This window comes from Heterocephalus glaber, unplaced genomic scaffold (genome assembly GCF_053883595.1).
Source record: "Heterocephalus glaber isolate CG9 unplaced genomic scaffold, H.glaber_assembly_v1.0 deba00000594, whole genome shotgun sequence".
NCBI classification, from domain to species: Eukaryota; Metazoa; Chordata; class Mammalia; order Rodentia; family Bathyergidae; genus Heterocephalus; species Heterocephalus glaber.
The window spans coordinates 2,965,396-2,988,286 of NW_028258151.1; the positions used below are offsets into that span (position 1 = coordinate 2,965,396).

The 22,891-nt window shown below is 35.6% G+C and overlaps 1 protein-coding gene across 5 annotated transcripts in view; it reads right to left on the reverse strand.

Annotated features, from left to right (window-relative positions):
* Nucleotides 1-22,891, reverse strand: part of Adgrb3 (adhesion G protein-coupled receptor B3) — a 697,560-nt gene that overhangs the window by 118,377 nt on the left and 556,292 nt on the right. For all 5 annotated transcript variants that reach the window (XM_013072656.3, XM_004846114.4, XM_087204896.1 and 2 more), the window contains one exon: nt 20,289-20,391. In XM_013072656.3, the coding sequence (XP_012928110.1) occupies nt 20,289-20,391 (103 nt within the window). The remainder of the gene's footprint in view (nt 1-20,288; nt 20,392-22,891) is intronic.

A 22,891-nucleotide genomic window follows, 5' to 3' on the forward strand; every position in this document is an offset into this window, starting at 1 on the left:
CTGTGCTGGAAATAGTTATAGAGTTTTTAGGTATAACAGATATCCTAGTTGTGCTTAACTTTTGTGTTTCAAGTGAAATAAATTTCCCTAGAGGAGTCCTCCTTACTTTGTAAATTGGCTTTTCCAAGAAATTTTAATTGGATGTAGTTTTCTCTTAGTGCCTATCTTGTATTCAGTTAAAAATACAGGGATGAGCAGTGAATAAGTATAGCATTGTTCATCCTATCTATGGTAAGTGCATCTGTTCATGCATCTCTTTACAGTATTTCACTCGGGATTTACACTGTCTGCTATGAAGAAGGGATACAGATGGAGTAAAAGGAAGAGTCTAAATTTATACAGATGCGCTAAGTGAGATTCACCTGAGCATCAAATAACTGGTTCAGTTGAGGTTTGTTCCAATTCTTCTGTTAATTATTTGCTTTGATCAACCCTCTATGTCTCAGTTTCTTCACTTGTAAAATGAGGGCTTGAGATGAAGATAATCATTAAGATTTCTCTCAACATGACATGAGTTCCTGTGAGACATCACTTCCACTTCCCTTTGCATTTAATCTGCCTGAAACCTCACCTCTCCATGAAGCCTCCTTAAATTGATCAAAATTAGAAAACAAACCCACCTACGTTTAAGATAGACTTGGGAATTCAAGGGCTGCAGTTTGCAAAATCTTAGATTTCTAAACATAGAGTTAACATATATGAGCTTTGCACATGAGGCAAATAGAGTATGTGTTTCTGCTAGATGTCTGGGGCCTCTGGAGAATGCTGTGCCACACTGTGGTCTTAGGAAATGTGACCGCTGCATAAAAGAAACAGTGATTCCTCAGTGAGTCACCAACTTCCTGCTGTGGAAATGCAAAAGTCATTTAGAACCATCACAAAAATCTCCCTTTCACTACCATGGATGTGGGGAGAAAAACTTGAGAGAACATTTTTGTATCATAACCAATTATGTATCTGAAATACAGTGTATAAATGAGAATGAGAATTAGTATTTACTATAAGTATCAATGCTAACAGAGTATCAAAGAGTATTAAACCTCCATTCCTTTGCCTTATAGACAGTGAAATAGGAAAGTCATAGTTAAATCGTGCCATGGCTTCCTTTACTACTTCTTGATAGCCCTTTGTGTGTGTGTGTGTGTGTGTGTGTGTGTGTGTGTGTGTTCACAATTACAGTTTATTCAAGGGAGAGGGTACAGGTTAAAATCACCCACATGAGGTAGACGGAGGACAAGAGGGGTCCAAACTCCTCAACCCCAACCCAGCATGGATGCATGACAACATGCATGGAGTATTACAACCAAGGAATCTTGCCTGAGTCTTTGGTGTACGGTGTGAAGCTACTTTTTAATAAAGGTAAATATCTACAATTAACTTAAAATTCACACTTTATTTCTCTATAGCATCAGAATCAGGATACTTTTCAAAACCTTTCCAGTTTGCCAAGTCCATTTTGGTGGAAATTTAACATCTACATGTAGAAAATGGCTGTGTGTAAGGTCTCAGATACACTATTGTATTTAAAATGCAATTTTTGGGATTTTCATATAGAGTTGATAAGAAAATTGAGAATTGTTAATAAATGATAGATGTTTTTTGAAAAATAGTGAAATTTAAAATAATGTATCTTGCCAACGTTTCTAATAACCCATGAAGAAATTATTTATGTTAATAAATGTTAATAAGATCCGAGAGAACAAGAATGAAGAACAAGTAAAAACACTCAAGTATATTTGCCTTCAAGTCTGCTTATCTTTTCTACTCAACAATTTTCAATCTAAGATGCCAAAAACTTAAATATGTCTAGCAAAAAATAAAATAAAATGAAGAGTTAAGGATCAGCAGGCAAATGAAATTTTCATTGTTGCCGTTGTTGAGATACCATCCCAGTGAACCACAGGGAAGCTTCCAGTGCTGCTTCCTGCAGTAGGGTGTAGGGTTAATGTGCTTGGACTCCACCCAAGGGAGGTGGACCTACAGATAAAAGGAGGATGGATTTTTATGACACATTTTTTCCTAAAAACATACTTATGTATTCTCAGGAGATACAGAATTCATTAAATGCAAGGCATGCTAATACTGATTGCAAGTGCTTACAACCTGTTAATAAACACAGGCTCTCTGATCAGACTTGAATCATTTCATAAAACAATATATAATTTTATATTTATTCTATTATTAAAGTAAATACCAGTTCATATGGAAATGTCAACTAACTTCTAATTTTGTCATATTTGGACATATGCCATAGAATTTTCCCTTTGCAAAAGCACAAGCTTAACTGAAAACTATAGTGTGTGTTTACATTTAAAAAAATTTATTAGAGTAAAAGACACGTTGCCATTAATCCTCATCAAAACATTCCCCCTGGCTTTGAATACACTTATCCCATCATTCTTGCTACTTTCTGAAACAGATCTAAATACGCTGTTTCCTGAAAGTCTTTAGTGTATGGTTGTGGCTGCCTCAGCATTTTGAATTTATTCAAAATGTTTACCTTTCGTCATCATTTTGACTATGGGGAAGACAGAAGTCTCATGGTGCCAGACCTGGTGAATAAGGTGATTGAAGATACACCATAGTATTTTACCAGCCTGCCTTTATATTGGATGGCATTTAGCAACTGGATTCATATTTTTTATTACACCTCTTAAAGACGCTCAATGAAAGAAGACTTCCAGAAATGCTTCAGAAACTGGCAAGAATGATGGGATAAGTATGTTTGACGGGAAGGGGGGTATTTTGAGAGTGATTAATGACAAGGTGACTTTTATTGTAATATATTTTAAATTTTAAACATTCAACATATTTTTCAGTCACCGCCGTACAAAAACATTTTGGCCTTCATTTTCAATTTGGATGATTGAAATAAAAGCTTACATAAGAAAAGCCAAGGATTTACTATGAATGTCCAACTTTTAGAGATTATTGTACAGACCGATTTAGGAATAATTCTACCCAGAGACATAGCTCAAATATATGAAAATGTTTGTTCATTTAGGGCTTTCTTAATTTACATAGCTCTTTAAAAAGTATCAAGAGGGACTCCTTGAGTCAAACATTAGACTGATTTTACTGAGGCTCTGTAATTTTCAAATAGATGACATTAAACATACAGAAATTAGCATATTTATATAAGAATTCCTATTGCATTCAGCAGCCCCTGAATGAATATGTTTGGAAGTCAAACCTATTTTTAGTTCCCTACAAGTGACAGTTCTTCATTTTAGATGAACTTTGATTCCAAAGAAATATATTAAAGGGGTTTTTTTTCATTCTCCTTATAAAGCCTACAAATCTATTGCAAGCTGAACTTCTAGCATTTCTGAAATTTCACCAGTTTTAACAGCTGGACACCTTTTTCTTACAAAAACGCATTTGCTTGCAGGCTTCTGAAAAGTTTTCTAGAACCACTCATTAAGAAAAGCCAATGCGCTAGATTAGCCTTGCTGCTCCCATTTTCCTTGTAAAGTATTTTGTGTGTGTGCGTGCTACAATGTTCTATTCAGTAGTGCGACTGCATGTAATTATTCAAATACAAAGGGCTATTGTAACAGAATGGGTAGATGATGGCAAAAATACCCCAAAGCAAATGAACTGCTATGACTTTAGACACAATTTTATTTTTCACTGTATTTACTGACAATCACCATTAGGAAGGATCTTTGTGCCAAGACTGAGGGTAGATTCGGTCCATGTGCAAGGAGATAATGTTCCTAAATCTATATTAGACTGCTGCAGATGTCTCATTAATAAGAGAATTACCATTTTTAAATATCACTGTATCATCAGTAAACTGTTGAAAAAAATACTCAACTGTAATTGTCCATTTCTTAATATTGAGACAGATGAAAATTAAAATATGTGAATGAAACAGAACACAGACTAGGATACTTATGGAAATTACAATAAAATACTGGTGGGGGATAAAATCTATGCCCCGATTAAGAATCCTAGAATCTTACAGTTATAATGAAATTAAAAATGGCTTCCACTTAACTCTTCCTGGTGGAGGAGTTAACTCTTCATGCTCTACCTCAGATAACAAACCTGGAGCTAGTACATACATTTGTATTTCCATTTAATTGGTATTGAGACAGACTGAAAGCCTACTTAGTTTCAGAGTTAGGATTTGGGAAAAGAACACTTTGCTTGCCATGACAAGTTGACTCTGAAATCATGTCTAAAAAGAAGTAGGAAGAGAAACAGGAAGGAATAATAGGAAGAGAAAGTAAATGTATTTATTTCTACTCCCAAAGAGGAATCCCACCCTATTTCTCTTACTTCTCAAAGAAAAGTAAACACACCTCTAACAACCAGCTCATTACTTATGTGTCCTTGAATTACTGACTTCTGCATTGGAGGGCCCCGGAGGCTGGTAAAATGTATGAAAGTATATAGCTTCATTACATAAAAACAGAAAATATTTCACCCAGGTTCTGTATTCAGCCAGCCTAGTCTACTATTCATTAAAAGAACACAACACTTTTTAAAATGTTTCTAAATCTGACTTTTAATATGTTCCTCCTTGTATATCCTCCCACGATAAAAAGGAGAACAACTGAGACAAAAAAAACCCCAGAACTGAGACATTCACAAGACATATTTACACATAATCTTGTATAATAAATAAGACCTTATACAACCATTCACATGGATTTTGATCATGTGAATTTGAGTTAAACATGACTACTTTTAAACTTCTAATTAACTCTTTTCCTGTCGCTAATTGTAGTTTTTTGGTCTGAAAAGGATGGCTCCTTATAACCTACAAGGGTCCCCCCCACCAGTTTAGTAAATTCCTTTGTGATTGTCTCATTACTTTCACTCTGAGGTGTCCATTGGTTTTATATTTGAGTTCATTAGTACTCCACATATATAATGCTTGCTAGACTGCAACTCTAAGATGTTACTGCGAACAGAGAAGAGGGATGAAAATTATAAGCAGGTTCTTGTCCCAAATTTAAAAGTTAAAACTAGATGTTCTTGAATACAAAATAGAAATGTAGTTGGAAGGCTGACAAAACTGGCTGCAGAGAAGCTGAACACTGATTTAAAAGCCACATGCACTTTCCCCTTGTGAGCCCATCTTTTGTTGAAGCTCATCTGCTTTGACCTGTGAACTTGCATAAATTTACACCATGCTGACTCATTTTGTAGCGAATTTGAAACGATATGATATTTTTGGCTTTACTGGGTTCCTGTCTCTTAATAGCTTGTGCTCTCTCAAGAAGGTCAAATAATTCAGTATTAATCTTCATAATGTTGTCATGGTATATTCTTATCCTTATTTGACATGGAGTGAAGCTGAGGTAGTAGATTATACGGGCTACAGAGACCCAAGAGAAGTACTGATGGGAAAACTTCAGCCTTCTATTTTACCCACAACTTTCCTTTTTTTTTTTTGCGCAAGGTTCAGTAGCAGTAGTTTTTAACAGGGATAGCTATTAAAATCTCCCATGGAGCATTTTCAATATATTCATACAGTCCCTGAAGGCACAGCAGGATTTGGAGAGAATGTGAGAAAGGTGGATTGAAAACTCTCCAGGTGATTCCAAATGTCCTGTCCTCTTTACTCTAGGTGGGAATCACAGTTGTCTGAGGATAGTTCCACAATCTATGCATTTGATTCTTAAATATATTTCCTTTTATAAGTCTTGTTAAAAATATTTGTCCCATTGAGGAATTCTTGCTCAAGGGGCCTAGACTATATATTATTTAGTCTTTAGAAAAATGATTGTGAGCCCTAATATTTTTTCAATTTTTATTAGTACATGTTTGCAGTACATACTGACTACTTTCATTGTGGTTATTTGGTACATGCACGTGATACATCTTGACTTTGTAATTTTTTTACCTTATTGACTTCATTAACTTTATCCAGTGGTTTTATAACTAGCACAATCTCCACTTTTTCACTTCTCTGTAGCTGAAGGTGCGCTATGTAGTTACACTGACAAATCTTTGTCAGTATTCCATGAAAAAGGACTCTAACATTAAACATTATCCATGTCCCTCCCAAGTTCTGAGAAAAAAATAATAATCATAGCAGATAAGATTTTAAAAGTATAGAGGGCTGGGGATTTAGCTCAGTGTCCCCGCACCTGCCTTGCAAGTGCAAGTCCTGAGTTCAATCCCCAGTACCAAAAAAAAAAAAAAAAGATTTTAAAAGTATAGAAACCACTCTCTGTCCATCAACATTATTTTCAAGTCTACAACTTGCTACTTTTCCTTTAATCCCCAATAATTCCTTTGCTTTTCTGGAATTCTCCCTACTAGTGATATACTTGTCTTTTTAAAATCCTTCCCTTAGAATATAATTCCACTTCTGAAAATGGAGTTGAGGCATTTTCTTTTTATATTGCTAGCTGCAGGGATTTTATTCAAATTCCCCTCTTTTGCAACAAATGAGCTCTGGAAGCTTAACAAGAATCCTCTTCATAGCTGGACACGAGAGTGGAGAGAGTGCATAATACACTTCAGCAGACTCCAGAATAGAGTAACAGCCATTTTCCTACAAATAAAGAGGTCTGCCAACAGGCATTAAGGGTGCTGAGATGAGCTATCCTGCATGATACTCAGAAGAATCTAGTTTTCCCTTGATGTGTATTGGTAAGCTGTATTGTCAGCAACAGAAATTACACGTGGGTATTTAGGAGAAAATGCACACTGAAAATATACTTCTCACAAAGTCCATACTGTCTCTCTGGGAGACACTAATGCAGACTAGTAAAGTAAATCTTGAATACGATCAGCAAACAAAATGGAAAATAATTAACTTTTTCCACATCTGTCTAATGCCTTTTTGCTGTTTGTTTTCAATTGAGTTCATCTCTACTTTCTAGCATTAGAAAGAGGTAAATGACATTTTGTTGGCTTTAGACAGTATTTTTTAAAAAATCACATCTACTAGCTAATAGAGCAAATGAGAAGACTGCAGGCGTTCGTGATAGAATACAAAGACATTTCAGATGACAAATCATTTCTAATTGAATAAGGAATGACATTTCTTGAGGTAAATCTGGGACATAATTATAACACTTACAGCACCTGGATTTAATGATCAAAGAAAATTTATCACTTTTTCTTGACAGTTTAGAAGGCAAAGGGGAAAATAATAATATAAAAATAGTTACACTACATACTCACGTTTCAGTATCACTGAAACAGCCCCACAGAGAAAAATAGAAAAGCTCTCTGAGAGTAAAAGGCAATTTATACATAACAGGGTTCTCTCTAGTATTTGAAAAAAATATATAGGTACACTCATGCTGTTATCTTGCCAGTAAATAAGACTAGGCTGTATTAACAACACATAGGTAAATGTAGTATTTTGTCTTTGGGATAACAGCATTCATTATGTTTGTACTATAGTTGGATGCTAGGCAGTTTAAAAGGGGCCCAATATAGAATACAGCCTATATTTTAAAAAAAATCTAGCCAGTGACAGTTAAACATCAATGTGTCTAGACAGAATATTCACTAGTGTTCATTAAAAAATGTTCCCTCTCATTGGAAATAAGTCAAACGATGCTTGCTTAGCAGAAGTGCTAGTCTGTGTACTCTTACAGTGTCACTCTTGATTCGAGAAGTATGCTGGTCCTGTGTAAGACGTGTACCACCAATCTCTGACTATGTGGAAGGTTTATTTCTTAACTCTCCAACAAATACATTTTATGCTAGTCACAAAGGGCATGCCTTCCCACATGCCTCAAGAGAAAAGTGGCTCATGAGCATTTGGCCTTAGAAACAAGCTCAAGAAATTTTAAGAAAATAAAAATCAATGCGTGGTTGTACATGTTTTAATATGTTAGAACTACAAAGCATTTTGGGAGAAAAATACTCTGCTTTTAGAAAAAAAGATGTTTTAGAAATAATCATGTGAAAAGTACAAAAAAAAATCAAAGGATTGAAAGACAAGACCAAGAAACAACTGCTTAGAGCAGAGTATTTCCCCTGGTTTCACTCTTTCCTGGAGAATTTCCCTTGTTCTTCAGTTTAATTGTGAACATTATGTCAGAGCCCTGAAACACTGGAATTCATGGTGTGCCTTCTTTCTTGGCATCTTTATCCAGTTGGTCACAACACATTAATTATTCTGTTTCAGGAAGCTGATTCATACTTATTGTCATTAGATGACATAAGATGTCATTAGATGACATAGATTTACATAAAGACCATAGTATTGGCATATGTATGGAAACATAGAAGACAGAAAATTCCAGATATATAAGAAAAGAAGGTGGAAATTCTAGTTATAGACCCACATATGAATTATCTGATTTTACAAAGGTACCAAAGCAATTCAATGGAAAAAGAAAAGTTTTCAACATGTGATACCAAGACAATTGTATACCCAGATGAAATAAAATGAACCCTAACCTCTATTATTTGTATCATAAATCTACACAAATTTTAAAAGTAGAAGAGAGGACCTATAGAAGACAACACACAAGAATATTTATGTGACCTGGAGGAATAGCAAATATCTTTCATAGAAAATTACAAAACACAAACTATAGAATAAAAATAAGATACACAAGACCTTATAAGATTTAAAACTTCTACTCAGCACAGGTGTCAGTCATATAACACAACAGAAAACCCAGAAAATATTCTATCTCTCATTCTCTGTCTCTCTCTTGCACACCCTCCCGCACACTTGTATTCAAACAATCTAAATGGAAAAGGGAGTAAAGATTGAACAGACACTTCATAGCAGAGAATATAAAATGACCAATAAGCTTATGAAAAGGTGCTAAATCTTAGTAGCTATTAAAGAAGTAGAAATTAAAATATTGGCAAGGACTTGGAATACTGGAACTGTTATAGACTGCTGATAATAAAGGTGGTAGAACCATTGTGGGAAAAGCATTGGGCCATTTGCTTCTTTGTTTACTTTAAATTACAAATATTCTAACCTATCTTTTAATCCACAGCAATTCTACTTTTAGGTATTTACCCAAGAGAAATGAAAATACTTTAGACTTTTATAAGAAATTGAGAACATTTTGATTTATAATAACAAAAGAACCCAAATTTTAAATATTTATCTTTTGGAGGAAAGATAAATAAATTGTGGTGTAGTCATACATTGGAACAATGCTCAGCCATATAAAATAGTGGCCGGGGATTTAGCTCAGTGGCACCATGCCTGCCTTGCAAAATGCAAGGTCCTGAGTTCGATCTCTGGTACCAAGAAAAAAAATAAAATAAAATAATTAACTACTAATACATACAATATGTTTGCAACTCAAAAACAATACGTTGAGCAAAAAAGCCAGAATAAAAAAGTTTTCATTGTAAGATTCCATTTATATTACATCTGGAAATGGACAAAACCAACACACGATGACAGAAATCAGAGCCATGGTTGCCTAGATAGGTTGGGGATTGGTGGAAGGAGACCTGAGAGCTTTGCAGGTGATAGTGATGGCTCACATCTTGATGAGGGTCTTGATATTACTGGTAGATGCTGGTTAGAATGTGACACATTATTCACTATGTACTCACTGCTTGTGAAATTTTGCCTCAATTAAAAAGCCACCAACTTTTAATTATAAGATGATTAGTTCTAGAGAGCTAATGGTAACTATAGATAGCAATAATCTGTTGTATACTGGAAATTTGCTAAAACAGTAAATCTTAAATGTTGCTAAAGCAAAAAAAAAAAATGGCAATGATGTCAGGTGGTGATATGTTAATTGTGGCAATCATTACACAAGATATACTTATATCCAAACACCATGTGATATACCTGAAATATATACAATTTTTACTCATCAATTATACCTCATTAAGAAAAGCTTATTGTGTCAGTCTTAGGTGCAGTCTTACTTGATCCTTATGCTATCATCTCAATTCTAAATTTAAAAGAGCAGAGCTAGATATTTCCTTCATTCATGTAAAAATATTTAATGAGTTTCTGTTATGTGTCAGACACAATACTAGGTAGTAGCATAAATCAGGTGGATTTTCCCTTTTCCTTCTGAACTTAAATAAGAATATGCACACAAAGTAAAGTAATGCCTAGGAAAGGGGAAGTCCTGAGCTCTTGGAAAGGGTAATGGGAAAAATGTTACTGTGTTCTGGTTTGGAGGACTGGGACTTCAGAGAACGCATTTCTGAGAGGGTTATGTTTCATCTGCAGGACACAGTAAGTTATCAGGGTGGCCAAGCATGGAGGGGGTGAAGGTGTGGAGATGGCCAGTGTGTGCGAGAGGCCTATGATGCACATAGCACAAAGCAGTCAGGAGCCTTTGAAAGTGGCTTTGTGAATAACCATGCCAGGACAGCATGCACACACCAGGAATGTGGTCACCTGGCTGAGGCTTGCTGGCCACCCCTACTGAATGTCTAGGGGACAGGAATGTGGTGAAAGAAAGGAAAAGCAATGAATATGAGGTGCCCGGTGGGGGGGAGAAGGAGGCAGGAGCCAGGTCCTTTGGAGCTTGAGGAGCATTTCAATAGGGGAACATGAGTTTCACTTACTCTAATTGAAGGGTTTTATGCAGACCAGTGTCATGACCTGATGTACAACTTTAAAAGCTCACTAGGCTGTGGAGAGTGGCCAAGGAGCTTGACGAATGACAAGTGACTAGAAAGCTTAGAGTCCCTGGCGTGGAGGACATGAAGGTCCATGGCACCCAGACTTAGGAGTCCCTTCACAGACCACCTGCCCCAGGCAAGCCTTCCACTGAGGAGGCTCTGACAGGTCAAGGGACCCCACGACCACCTGGCCAGCTCACTCCTCAAATACTGAATGTAGCCTGGAAACTGAGAGGTACAAATGTTCACTGTCTTTGTGAAGCCACAGAGCCTTAAGGTGCTTTGTTAGGTAGCAGCAGATAACAAATACAGATGATCATTTTCATTACAATAAAGGGTGATTTTACTTAGGTACACAGGATTCACTTTTCAGCTTTATTTTTGAGGTTTAGAGAATTTTCAATAGAAGTTTCTGTACAGAGAATTACCTGGTCTTATTTCAAATAAAAAGAAAACAAACAAAAATAAATATTTTTATGAAAAAGAAAATTGGAAAACTAGAACTAATTTGTATTTTGTAAAAGCAATAAACATCATTATTATCCATTAGGAAACGTCACTAAAATACAAACAGAATTTAGTTGGCAATAGGATTCATTCAAAGCCCTCTGTAGTCTTATTTGTGTATATATTGCTGATGTGTTGTCTATCAGAGTCACATTTATAGAGATACATAAAAACTGTGTATTACAGTTAGCATTAGAACACTTTACACAGAGCTTCATTGTGAATATTAGTAAATTAAAAGTCTGTTTGGGTTTGTACTATTAAAGCTAATCATTTCTCCTTTCCCTTACAATTGAAACCTTAAGCCTTGATTCAATCCAGCAGCTAGGAATAACTACAAATATTATAATTCATTATTTTTAATTTCATTCATCTTAAATTTTATAGTTAAGACCTAGACTCAACTCAATCATGTGCTTACTTCTTTCTTCAAGGGATGTGATTTAAAATACATTGACTAGCTATTACAAAGCAGTGAAAAACAGACTTTAATCTTCAGTTGTGCTTGTTATTTTATGATTATAGGCATTAGTGTTTGGTCTTCAGTCCTAAGGTTTGCTTCAGCAAGGTTTATGATCCAATATACATAATAATATACAGCATTTAGGTTATAGGAAGGCACACTATGAGTGAAATTAGTGGGGAAGTAGCTGGAATCTGCCCTCCATATTTTCTGTTTCAGAGGTTACTTCTATGCCCCAAATTTTCAGATGAGAAACCTCTAAGAAAGACCTCAACATTTACTGCTGTACTTTAGAAAGTTTTCTTCTACAAAGGCAGCCACCTTTGTTGTCTCATGTGTGGGGCATTTGTTAGGTACTTTCTCTGTCTCTTCAATTTATAAAACACTCCTTGGTTGTGTCTTCATTCATGTTTTATTTCATATTTTCATGTACTGGCAACCAACAACCACAAGTAAAGAAATTCTGTGTTTAGTCCTTGCTCCAAAGAAGAAATTCAAAGTGCTCTTTACCCCTTTTCATCTCTGCAGAAGCCTTTTCACACATTGCCAAAGGTCTCCTGTTCTACTTCTGCAGGCTACATGTTGAGAAGACATTTCATAACTGGAGGTCATTTTTACATAAAAGCATCAACCTAAAAACAGGCTGGTCCCAACTTACACTGTACTTCTTCAGTTTGTATGTATACGATACTTCTCAAAAACTCAAAACTGCCTAAGGTTGGTAAATGTTGTCCCAGGCCAAATCTAGCCACCTGTTCTTTTATGTCTGTGTCTGCTTTAGATCTACAACAGCAGAGTTGAGTCAATTCAACAGAGACTGTATTGCCTGGAAAGGTAGACTATTTATTATATTGCTCTTTATCCTAACAGCTTGTCAACCTCTCAAAGAGATTCTGGAGTAAATATGAAAGGAGTTTTCTCCCTTACTCTCCACACCATTACAATCTCCCATTGAGACAGATTTTGCCTTAGCCAAAAGATCTTTTAGTGGAACCATAAATTCTAACCTCCTCCCTACAAGTTGGCCCCTGGGAGGTGTAGTCTCAAGAATTTAACAATGGGCCACTGAAAACTCTATCATAATCTTATCTCAAGAGCCTTTCCTTTTTTTGTGAGAATACCTTTGTATTAAAATTCATTTTCTGTGGTTTATTTAGCTCTTAAATATTTTACAATGTATTAAGAATTCTCATAAACATTATCAACTGTACTACAACAAGGCTGCCTTGTTGACATTAGCCAAATTTCTAAACAGTTCACACTACGTATTTAGAAGCAAAAGGGGGAAAATTGTACATAGGGTAAAGCTTATAATTTCACTACTGGTTTGATACCAGGGGAGAAAAACATAATCATCAACCTTTCTGTAAGACTTCTAGAGAGCCAATTCAACTTCTCCAATTCTCTTCCAGGTATCCTGGATCAAAATAAAACCTGATTTAATCTAGATTGTTCATCAAAGTAGGGTCTTACAAGTATTCAGCAAGTCTTCAGTGTTTTCCTCAGCTGGTGTCTCTCATAGGCCAATTACAGCAGTAACAGCAAAAAAGTACCTGGGTCATAATTGTTCTTAGTAGAGGCCTCAGTGTAGATGTGGCTGTACCTGCGCTACAGTATCCCTCATTTATTAGACAGAGCATAACCTCATTCACTCATACAAACACTCATAAAACATGCATACAACAAATGCTAGCATTTTCTACTCTAGAAAAAGAAAAGGAGCATTCTTGAGGGTTGCAGTGGCAAGGTTGATGAGTAAGTTATAAAAGAATGTGATGGATGGTACAAACAGAGATATACTACACACTACGTGCTGTCAAAGCACAAAGGGGTGGTAAAGGAACTTCAGTAAGATGATGTGCATCAGCCACCTCCTAAAGTGTGGGGGACATTTTTCAGGCAAAGTTCAAAGCAAGTATAGACTCACAGAGGCACAAGCAGCCCTGTGGATGCAGGATGCTTTGTGGAGGCAGCAGAAAGGGGAGCTGCAATCCAGCTCTGACTGCTAAATCAGAAACCCTGCTAGAGGCCATGTCAGCCTGGAGAGAGGCTATTTATATAGCTCATCTATCCAGAAGTAGTGCCTTTCCTACTCCCCACAAAGTCAATTTACATCCCAGAGGCATCCCTGAATGTGAGGGGTATTGAGAATGTGGAGCTCATTTCATGGGTCTTACAGATCTGTTGTACATTTTAAAGCAGGGGTATGAAAACATAGGGTATTTGTTTTCTCTTTGAATTTAAGATCTTTCTCGCAGTGATAGAGAGGATGGGCTCATGCAAACAAAAGCTACAGGAGCAGGCCAAAGTGGCAGGAACTTTACGGTAAACCATTTTGGAAGTCCTAAAGGCCAGGTCTGGAGCCAGAAAGAGAGGGACAGACAGTGGGATTGGCCAAGGAGCCTCCACATTGCCCAAAGGACACTTTTGAACAACTCCTCAAGGATAAATGAACAGAAGGCAACCTGAGTAGGCCTGGTATTCTCCAAAGCAACTGCCTGCACACTGGGCTAAGACTTGCACTCTCCTTTTCCCCTGCTGGATGAATGCTCACTGGGAGTTCTGCCTAGCTTTGAAGTTGGAATTGAAAACACTCATCGAATGTCCAAATAGGCTTCCTTGACCCTCAAGGCGATTGGGCTCTGACACTGCATCCATATCAGGAACACCTTACTGTCAGATAACTCCACTGTCATCTCCTCTGCTAGCCTGGACCCCATCCTTCATATTGATCTTTTGTCCTATTTCTAATAACGTGGCCTCTGGCTCCTGCCACACAAAACTGAAAGCGTGTAACCAAGGGATTAGGAGGCTACAGTGGGGCTAGATCGTCTCTGCCGTCCCATTATCTCCCTCGTCACTGCCATACCAAAAGGACAAAATAATCCTTCAGTGCTGGGAGCCTGGGACACTTAGAAGCTAAAGTGTCCCACAATTTCCTTCCTCGGTTTGACAAAGTTATGGGGGAAACCAGAATCACCCCAGCAGAGTAAGATACCTCAAAATGCAGTCAAATGAATCACACATAAACCTATCACATTCACATCCTTGCACAAACATCACAGCTAGTCAACAAACTAGATTTTAATAAATCTAAATAAGAGGCATTATCTTCAGCCAATAGAATTGCACATATACTGGAGAAATAATAGATACAAACGTGGGACGTCATCGGCAGGATCTGCCTTGTAGGAGAGTTATAAATATGCACATTTCTTTTAAAAGTTATAAACATTATTTTACACAACTTCTCAAGTAGAAATATTCACAATTGTTTGGTTTGAGGAGCTTTTTAACTAAAATCCACGGACCAGGTCACTATTATAGCATGTCATCAATCTCTTCCAGCTTAAAACAGGCCCCAGGGAAACAGCCTGCGTCATCATATATCTGAGATTCTGTCTACAGTGAGAGACTCTATTTCTTCCTAAAATTAATTATAATTTTTTGGCTTCATGAGCCCAAATAATGGACTAAAATAAATTCACTTATTTATTCAATAAATATTTATTATATGCTCACTGTACCTGGCAATGCAAAAAAATGGAAACAAAGCTCTTATAAATAGGGAGGGATGGAGGGGTAGCAGGGACGGAAGAGGAATGGGGGAAAAAACAAGAACCGAGATATATCATGTACAGGTACAGATCCCCAGTGATGAATGTGATCATAATGTATTGCTAAAATATACCTATAAACTTAATGGAAAAAATAAATAAATAAAACCTGAGAAATTGAGGCCACATTCCTAAAAGTGCGTAGTAACTCAAACTGATTGAGGCCCTCCAAATTACATATTCGTGACCATGCTGAGGATATGTTCCCTGTCCATGAGAGAATCACTCAGCACAAACTATGTGGGTTTGGCAGAAGTCTGTTCTCTCACTGCCTGACCTTCTTTGTAAGATGAAAAGAAAATAATGAAGTGCAATACTAATCCTTATGTAATCATAAAATATATGCAATGAATAAATCATTACACAATACTGAATAAACACACAAAAAATATTATAAAGGAAATGCCTACCAATCTCAAATAATCTAGAAGCGTCCCTGTGTCTGTTGATGAGATTTTTTTGCTTGACCTTTAGATCTTTTAAGACTAAAGTTGATATTTAATTTTGTCCTCTCACATTCTACTATTTCTCAAAATATTAATTTCTTGTGCTTGTTAGATGTCTGTAATTCATTTTATAACACTTTAGCGTTTTAATATGATACTATATATTGTTACTAAGTAGTTTCATATTTAACTGAGAGTGATCCAGGAATGCACAGACCATGAGAACCCCCTGGTTATTTTCCTAAGGCCCATTCTTCAGAGACAGCAATCTCAGGTCCTTCTGATATAGATGTATCTATACACAATCAACACTTCACTCATTATCAAACTGAGTGAGAAAAAGTGGTCTTATTGATGAATCATCTGATTAACCCTTTTGATTGATGTATTAATGTGTTTCCTTTGGTGAAAATAAAAGTATGTGGTATACAGTGATTGGCCCATGCCATTGAACACTTTTCACTCTTGAAGGAATTGTACATAAGATTCCAGTGAGGCCTAAATCCTGGACCTGTAGAGACAGGATCCACAGATTGATCCTCCATTCTTCTATGCCTGGGCTTTGGATTAGAAGGATACCTGATTGACTGTCACTGACTCAAGGTCCAGAACCCTGCTTCCACCATGTTGCCTTGTGCACCTTGAGGGGATGTTATGTACTGAGTGTGTCAAAGTAGCTAAAAGGACAGAGACTGAGGAGTCCATTGAGCGTACAAAACAGGGTTTGTTTTTGGTTTTCTAATGACTATTTATGTAATAAATATCTGGATGTGTAATAAAATTTGCACTTAGATTTACATATATTATAACTTGATAATGAGTTACAGAGAGTAGCTAGCTCCGTGCTTTGAAGTTCGGTGTTTTCCATTATTATCTAGCCAAACAGCAACACAAATAAGTTTGCCAAATTCATCCTTCATCAGTTAAAATGAGTGCTCTGAGATCTTTAATATGATAAATCACCTCAAAGTCTTTTGAGAAGAAGCAGAAATATATTTTTGTGATTGAAAAAACTGTTTTCAGAATTTAACTACGTGTATCTGAAGTAATACTTGCTTTCTGTAAAATATGATTACCAAATATAATATATACCACTCAACAAAAAATTCAATATTCTAAGGTGTGGAGAAAACACTTCACAAATAAATTTCAGTGAAACATGAACATCCTGGTTAAACTTTTAAATACATAAAGAGAACAAAGGGCAAAGTTGCTTTATGAGAAAGCTCGAACTATAACGAAGTGAGTTGTAATGAATTTTACAACAGCATTTTAACAAGAAATAAAAAAATTGCATTGGATTCTTTACTTTTCAGGCAGCAACTGAATCTATAGTTTAAATATTTGAATACACAGATATTTTAAACTGGATTATTTTGGCTTGTCTCTATTTCAGTTCAAAAGGAAGCAGAGGGCTGGGGATTTAGCTCAGCAGTTCTGCTGCCGCCTGCCCCGCAAGCGCAAGGTCCTGAGTTCGATCCCCGGTACCAAAAAAAAAAAAAGGAAGCAGAGATCAGGTCACTTATATTTCAACAAGTCATTCAGAGAAAGGCTCCAGCAGCGCGACACTTCAAAACTGTTTGGGATGACACCATCAGATACCAATTTTTCTACAAACTAGCCATGACAATACTCAAGACAGTATTAAACAATGTTTAAGAATCTCTCTAAGGCACTCACATTTTCCAAGCAAGGAATACTAAAGCATCAATCAATACTTATCAGGGAAGTCAGAGATAAGAATCAGATCAATTACAAAATGCCCACAGCATTGAAGGAGTCCTATATACAACCTAAATAAAACACTGTGTCCACCAATCAATATTTTTATCTATTTAAAAATGGTTTCTCAGAATTTATAGTAGATTACACATTTACATAAGTGATAGACATTTTCATTTTGGAAAGTTTTTAAATCCCAATGAAAGCAAAACAGGTGCAGCTTTTCACAAACCAAAGTATCATATATAAAACCAAACCGGACCAGTTTAATTCAATTTAAAGCATGTAACACAATAACATATGTAATTATTCCCAGTGGAAAGCTTGGTATTCTTGAGAATGACTTAGAATAAAATTCTGCTTTTTCTATTTTTCCTCTTACTTCACTCTACTATGAAAGGTCTTAACTTGTGACATCTATGCAGAAGTGATAGAGCAAAATTAACATAGGATAAGAGAAAACCACAAAATCACCATCACCCACCCCCTACTCCTCCCCACACACATCGATAATTTACAGCAAAACTTACCACAGTAAATCTAGAAAAGATCCACAATCATCCTAAAACCACATGGACTCTATCCTGTAGTTAGATACTGGGGGAGAAACCAAACCACACCAATTGCTTTTTAAAAATAACCACATACCAATCATTCCTCACAATCAGAAATGGAAAGTAAAGCTGGGCTTGTCTTATCTTGCTTTTGATATTCATAGTATTTGAAGATACTATCAAAAAAATTTATGAAAAAATGAGGATATGGAAAATCATCAAAGGCCCAGATGGGTAGGCAGAATGTGACTGTCTGAGAAAATGTGGTTTCTGAATATTGCTTCCATTTGGAGCTAAGTGACATGGCAGTCACTAACTTCAGGTGGTCCCTGAGCACCTGAAATGCAGGTGGTCCAAATGGAAGTGCTGAAAGAATAAAATGTGTTCCAGATTCTGAAGACTTAAACACAACTGCAAAATATTGCATTAATAATTTTATACTAATTCTATGTTTAAGCCATACTACTGTAGTTATTTGAGTTAAATACAATATATTTAAATTAATGGCACCTACTTCTTTTGATTTTTAAAGGTAGCTACTTTAAAAATTAAATCACATATATGGTTTGCATTTCTGTTTTGCATTCATTGTATTTCTATTGGACAGCTGTACTTAGAACACAATTGTAATAGTTTGTAGTAAACTTTGCAGGAAATTCTATTCTATTATTTGGCTCAGAACTTGTAAGAACTTTGCTACACAGAAGAAAACAGTTTTAAAGGCATATTTCTTACCAAAGAACATGCAGTTTTCTATAGTCTAATGAGAAGTAAAACTTGAGAAAGTTTGGAGCGTAAAGAGTGACAGACAGGGAAGATTTCAGAGGAAGAATTTGAAGCATGGGATAAAGTGATAGTATTTTTATTTTTTTTTCTAAATCATAGATTCAGGATGATTCTGGAGAAAATTCCTGCTTCAGAAGGAAGCTCTCTTCCTCTCTGAGTAGCAGTATTAACTCAGTATTAACCCATGAAAACCAAAAGTAGAAGGCTAACATGAGCAATTATAATTCTTTAGTCTTATCTTCTTTGTCTCTGTGTCCTTCCCCGTCTCCTCCTCTTTATTTTCCCTTTTCTTCTCACGTTTGTCCTCAGTTCTTCATCTACTGACTTTTTGTACCTTCTCCAATAGACATCTCCCTCACCTTTCTTTGCTCCTCCTTTCTCTATTTTTCCTTTTATATCTATTTCTTTTTAAAATTTATATTAAATGCCCATGATGTGGACATATCTTAATAGAATGTAATTTCTTTCATCCTTTTCTTTAAGAAGACACAGAAAAAAATGAGAAAAAGATGTTCAAACACATGCAAGTACTCTTTACTTTTACCTTTCTTGGATTGATTTTGCTTTGTCCTTAAGCATTAGTGGCTTTGCTCTTTGGCCCTTCTGCAGCCTAGAGCAGCGTGGTCCAAAAAGAAGCCTTAATCAGAATCCCTGGGTGGTATCCTAGGCCCCACCGGATCCAAAGTCAGATTTTTTGAGGGGTGAGAATTACCAGTTTTAGGAAGGCAGGTTTGTGTCTTGTTGATATCTAATATATCAAAGAACCTACTGAAAGATGCATTTGGTTTTTTAACAAAAAGATTATGGGGAAAATCTCAAATTATTTGCTTTAGTTGCAACTTGAAAAGTTGAAAAAAGAACAGGCCTAAAACTATGACACATAACTTTTCAGAGTGGTGTTTGACAGACTCCCTTTGAAGCTGGAGAATGTTAATTGACATTATTATTATGGGTTTCTTGGAATGTATTTCAGAATAGCTTAGTAAAGACAGTTATTTCTGGACAAACAGCAATTCAACTCATATAAAGCAGTCAATACTACATACTGCAGTAAATAGTACATACTGCTATTATGTTCTATGTAGTGACATGCAGTTAACTCTAATGTTTGTTAACCAAAATACTTTTTAGTTAAGTAAAAATTATGAAAGATATAAAATCTAGGAAACCTAGTTCTACCTATTACTCTCTTTCTGATCACTGCCTATAAATATTTTGGGAGGATGAATTTTCAAAGCACTGCAATACTTGTAAGCCATTTATAGCTGCCTTTTAGGAATCAGTATTTTTAAATGGACCAAGACCCAGGCCTGTATCTGATTACAGTTGTATCCTGTTAAAACTGATATCATAAAAATCTGTGCTTTTGAAGTCTCAAGGCTTTGAATTCATAAGGCTTTGATATAATTTTACTATTATATAGATATAATGTTTATTATTATAAGGTCTCTAATGTGCAGGAAATTAAGCCAAGGAACAATTACTTCTTCAGTGCAATAGAAAATACTTCTATTCAGAAACCAATGAAATAATTTAAAAATTTATAAGAAGCTATCTAGAATAAATGTTCATATTATCGATAGCCAAATACATGTCAAAACATAAATATGCAAAGAGAATGAGAAAAAATTTCCAGTCGTACCTTATTGTGTGTCTGAGTCTGTCCAACCAGTATGAGGATGTTGGAGGAGATGATAGAAAGGCAGAAGTTAATCAGAATGATGGACCTCTCAGAGCGTATGTACCTGTCCAGAGAAAGAAAGAATGCCCAACTTCAAAATTCAACAGAAAGATGAAAAGTTATATAGAGTGCTATTGGTGGAATTCATCTGGGAAAAGCAGTAAAAGACAATCTTTAAAGAAATGCAAACATTAAAAAACTGTGTCTCATGAACATTTCTCTTAGAGACCTAATTTTGTAGTGCTCGGCATGTGCAAGAGTCTTTTACATCTATTGTTTTTCCTTAGACACTAGTGTGAAGAATGTGGCACTTCTGATATAGCCTAGGTTGCACATTTGTGATCATGACACACTCACTGTACCAGAAATATAAAATTCCTTGGAAATACATAAATGAGTAAAATTACTCTTATATATCTATATGTTTCTGTACACTATGCTTAGTATTACCATATATATCAACCAATAGAAACTGAGAATCAAAAGAACTTCCCATATATTCTGAAGTGTCCCTCTGCTAGAAAGATACCACTACTCGCATGAAACCATGAATATATTCAACCACTCTAGCATTTTCACAGTCAGGCTGTTACTTATAGATCTGAATAACTACCCCTTTGTCCAAGAAAGAAACGAAGAAGAAGAAGAAAAGAAAGAAAATAATTCTTTATATCTGAAAATGAATCCATTTCACAAATGGTAGTCTACTATTAGGGTAAAACATTACTTGGGGTATGTGATTGTTATGTGTACCAAGAATGTAAGCCACAGCAAAAATTGCTTCAAATCAAATGCTCTACCAGATGTTTACCCTGAAAAGGTAATAGCTATTTTGTTTTATAGTACCCTGTGGTAATTACTGACACTAACTAAAAGACAACCTTGTACTAGCTGTGTGTTTCAACCTGTTCACTTTGTATTATAACGGGGAATTGCATTCCACAGCAGGAGTGGGCTTTCTCGTTCAGTTCTGGACAGGGTGCCAAAGAGCTGGAACTACTCTTTGGGAGATAAAATCTATCAAAACTCTCTCTCCCATACCCTGTCTTTGGAAAATATTTAGGCAGAAACCCAAAATTTCATTACATATTTCAGAAATAAAAGTTAAAACAAAAAAAGTCACACCCAAGTACCAAAAGCAGGTTTTATGATATAACTTTCCTGTCTTCAGAGAGCAAAACTGTGTGGGACTAACATAGGTCAATTCTCAGCACAAAATGGCTTCAATTGTTGCTAAGCTTTGTCTGTGTAACACAAGTAGCTAAAAATACAACAAAGCACACACTAGTATGCTAAAGACATCATCATATATTAAGTTGTTTTTTTCTGGTGTGTGGGGGATGTAACAAAATGTTTAAGGGTTTGACAAAATTAACCCTTTATATGCTATTAATGACATTCATTCAGTACAGGCACACACATGACATTATTAAAATGTTTTCAATGATATTTTTGGTTTTAAAGATTAAAAAAAAAAATTAAGGCAATGAAAAATCCGGAACTGACCACTCCAGAGTCTAGATGTTTCCATTGTTTTCAATAGTGAGTCATGCTGTTGCCTTAAAAATTGCAGTGAAGCATCTCAATTTTTAGTACTTTCATACTACATTTCATGTTTTAAACTAAGTTTGTGGCTGCTTCATGTCAATCACCAATTAAAAGGACTCATTCAATTGCTCTTTGATGCAACAATGTAGCTTTAAAAACATACTTATACATGAAAAGAACATAACTCAGTATGTTAATTTTTCTTCATCGTTTTCTTTGGAGTTCTGGGGATTGAACTCAGGGCCTTGCACATCTAGGCAAGTGTTCTACCACTGAGCTACACTCTTAAACCTGTACTAAATTTTGGGGGAATATTTCTGAAAAACTACATGGAACACTCACAAATTTCAAAATATCAGATGAGGTATAACTAAATCATTAGAAAGTCCAAATGTCTAAACATTTTAATTAAGAATAAAAGGCAGAAGGATCCTTCTTACCATACAGTAATATTATAGGTTAAATTTGGTATCTATAAAATATTTACCATTCATTATGCTACAAGATCCACTTAGTAATTCATGAGTCTTTGTACTTCTTTCAAACAATAACTATTACTTCAGTTCATCTGTTAATGAACATTAAACACTTGGGAATCCAAATGTGTCATGTTTCTTCATATTCTATTTTATAATTCTGAAAGTTTTCATAGACACTTCAAACAATCTTTAAAAACTTGTAGTTAGTGATTTTGCTATATTTTCTGAATTAAAGAAAGTTTTATGGTGGACTAAGTAATCCAATATTTCTATGATTCAATTTAAATATACTTTTACTGACAATGCTTATACTTGTGTCAGCCATATGCATTGAAGTACAAAGAAAAAATGGAATTGGTGCACATACTGTTACCTGCTGAGAAACAGAATTTAGTTCTAGATATTTAGTAGGTATGAATTAGGATGCTACTGTGATTATCTAGTATTCTGTCCCTTACATGATGAATGAAGAGTCACTCAGGAAATTTGGAGAGAGACAGTTGTCGTCTTCCCAACATTTTTTCCACCTTACCCTTA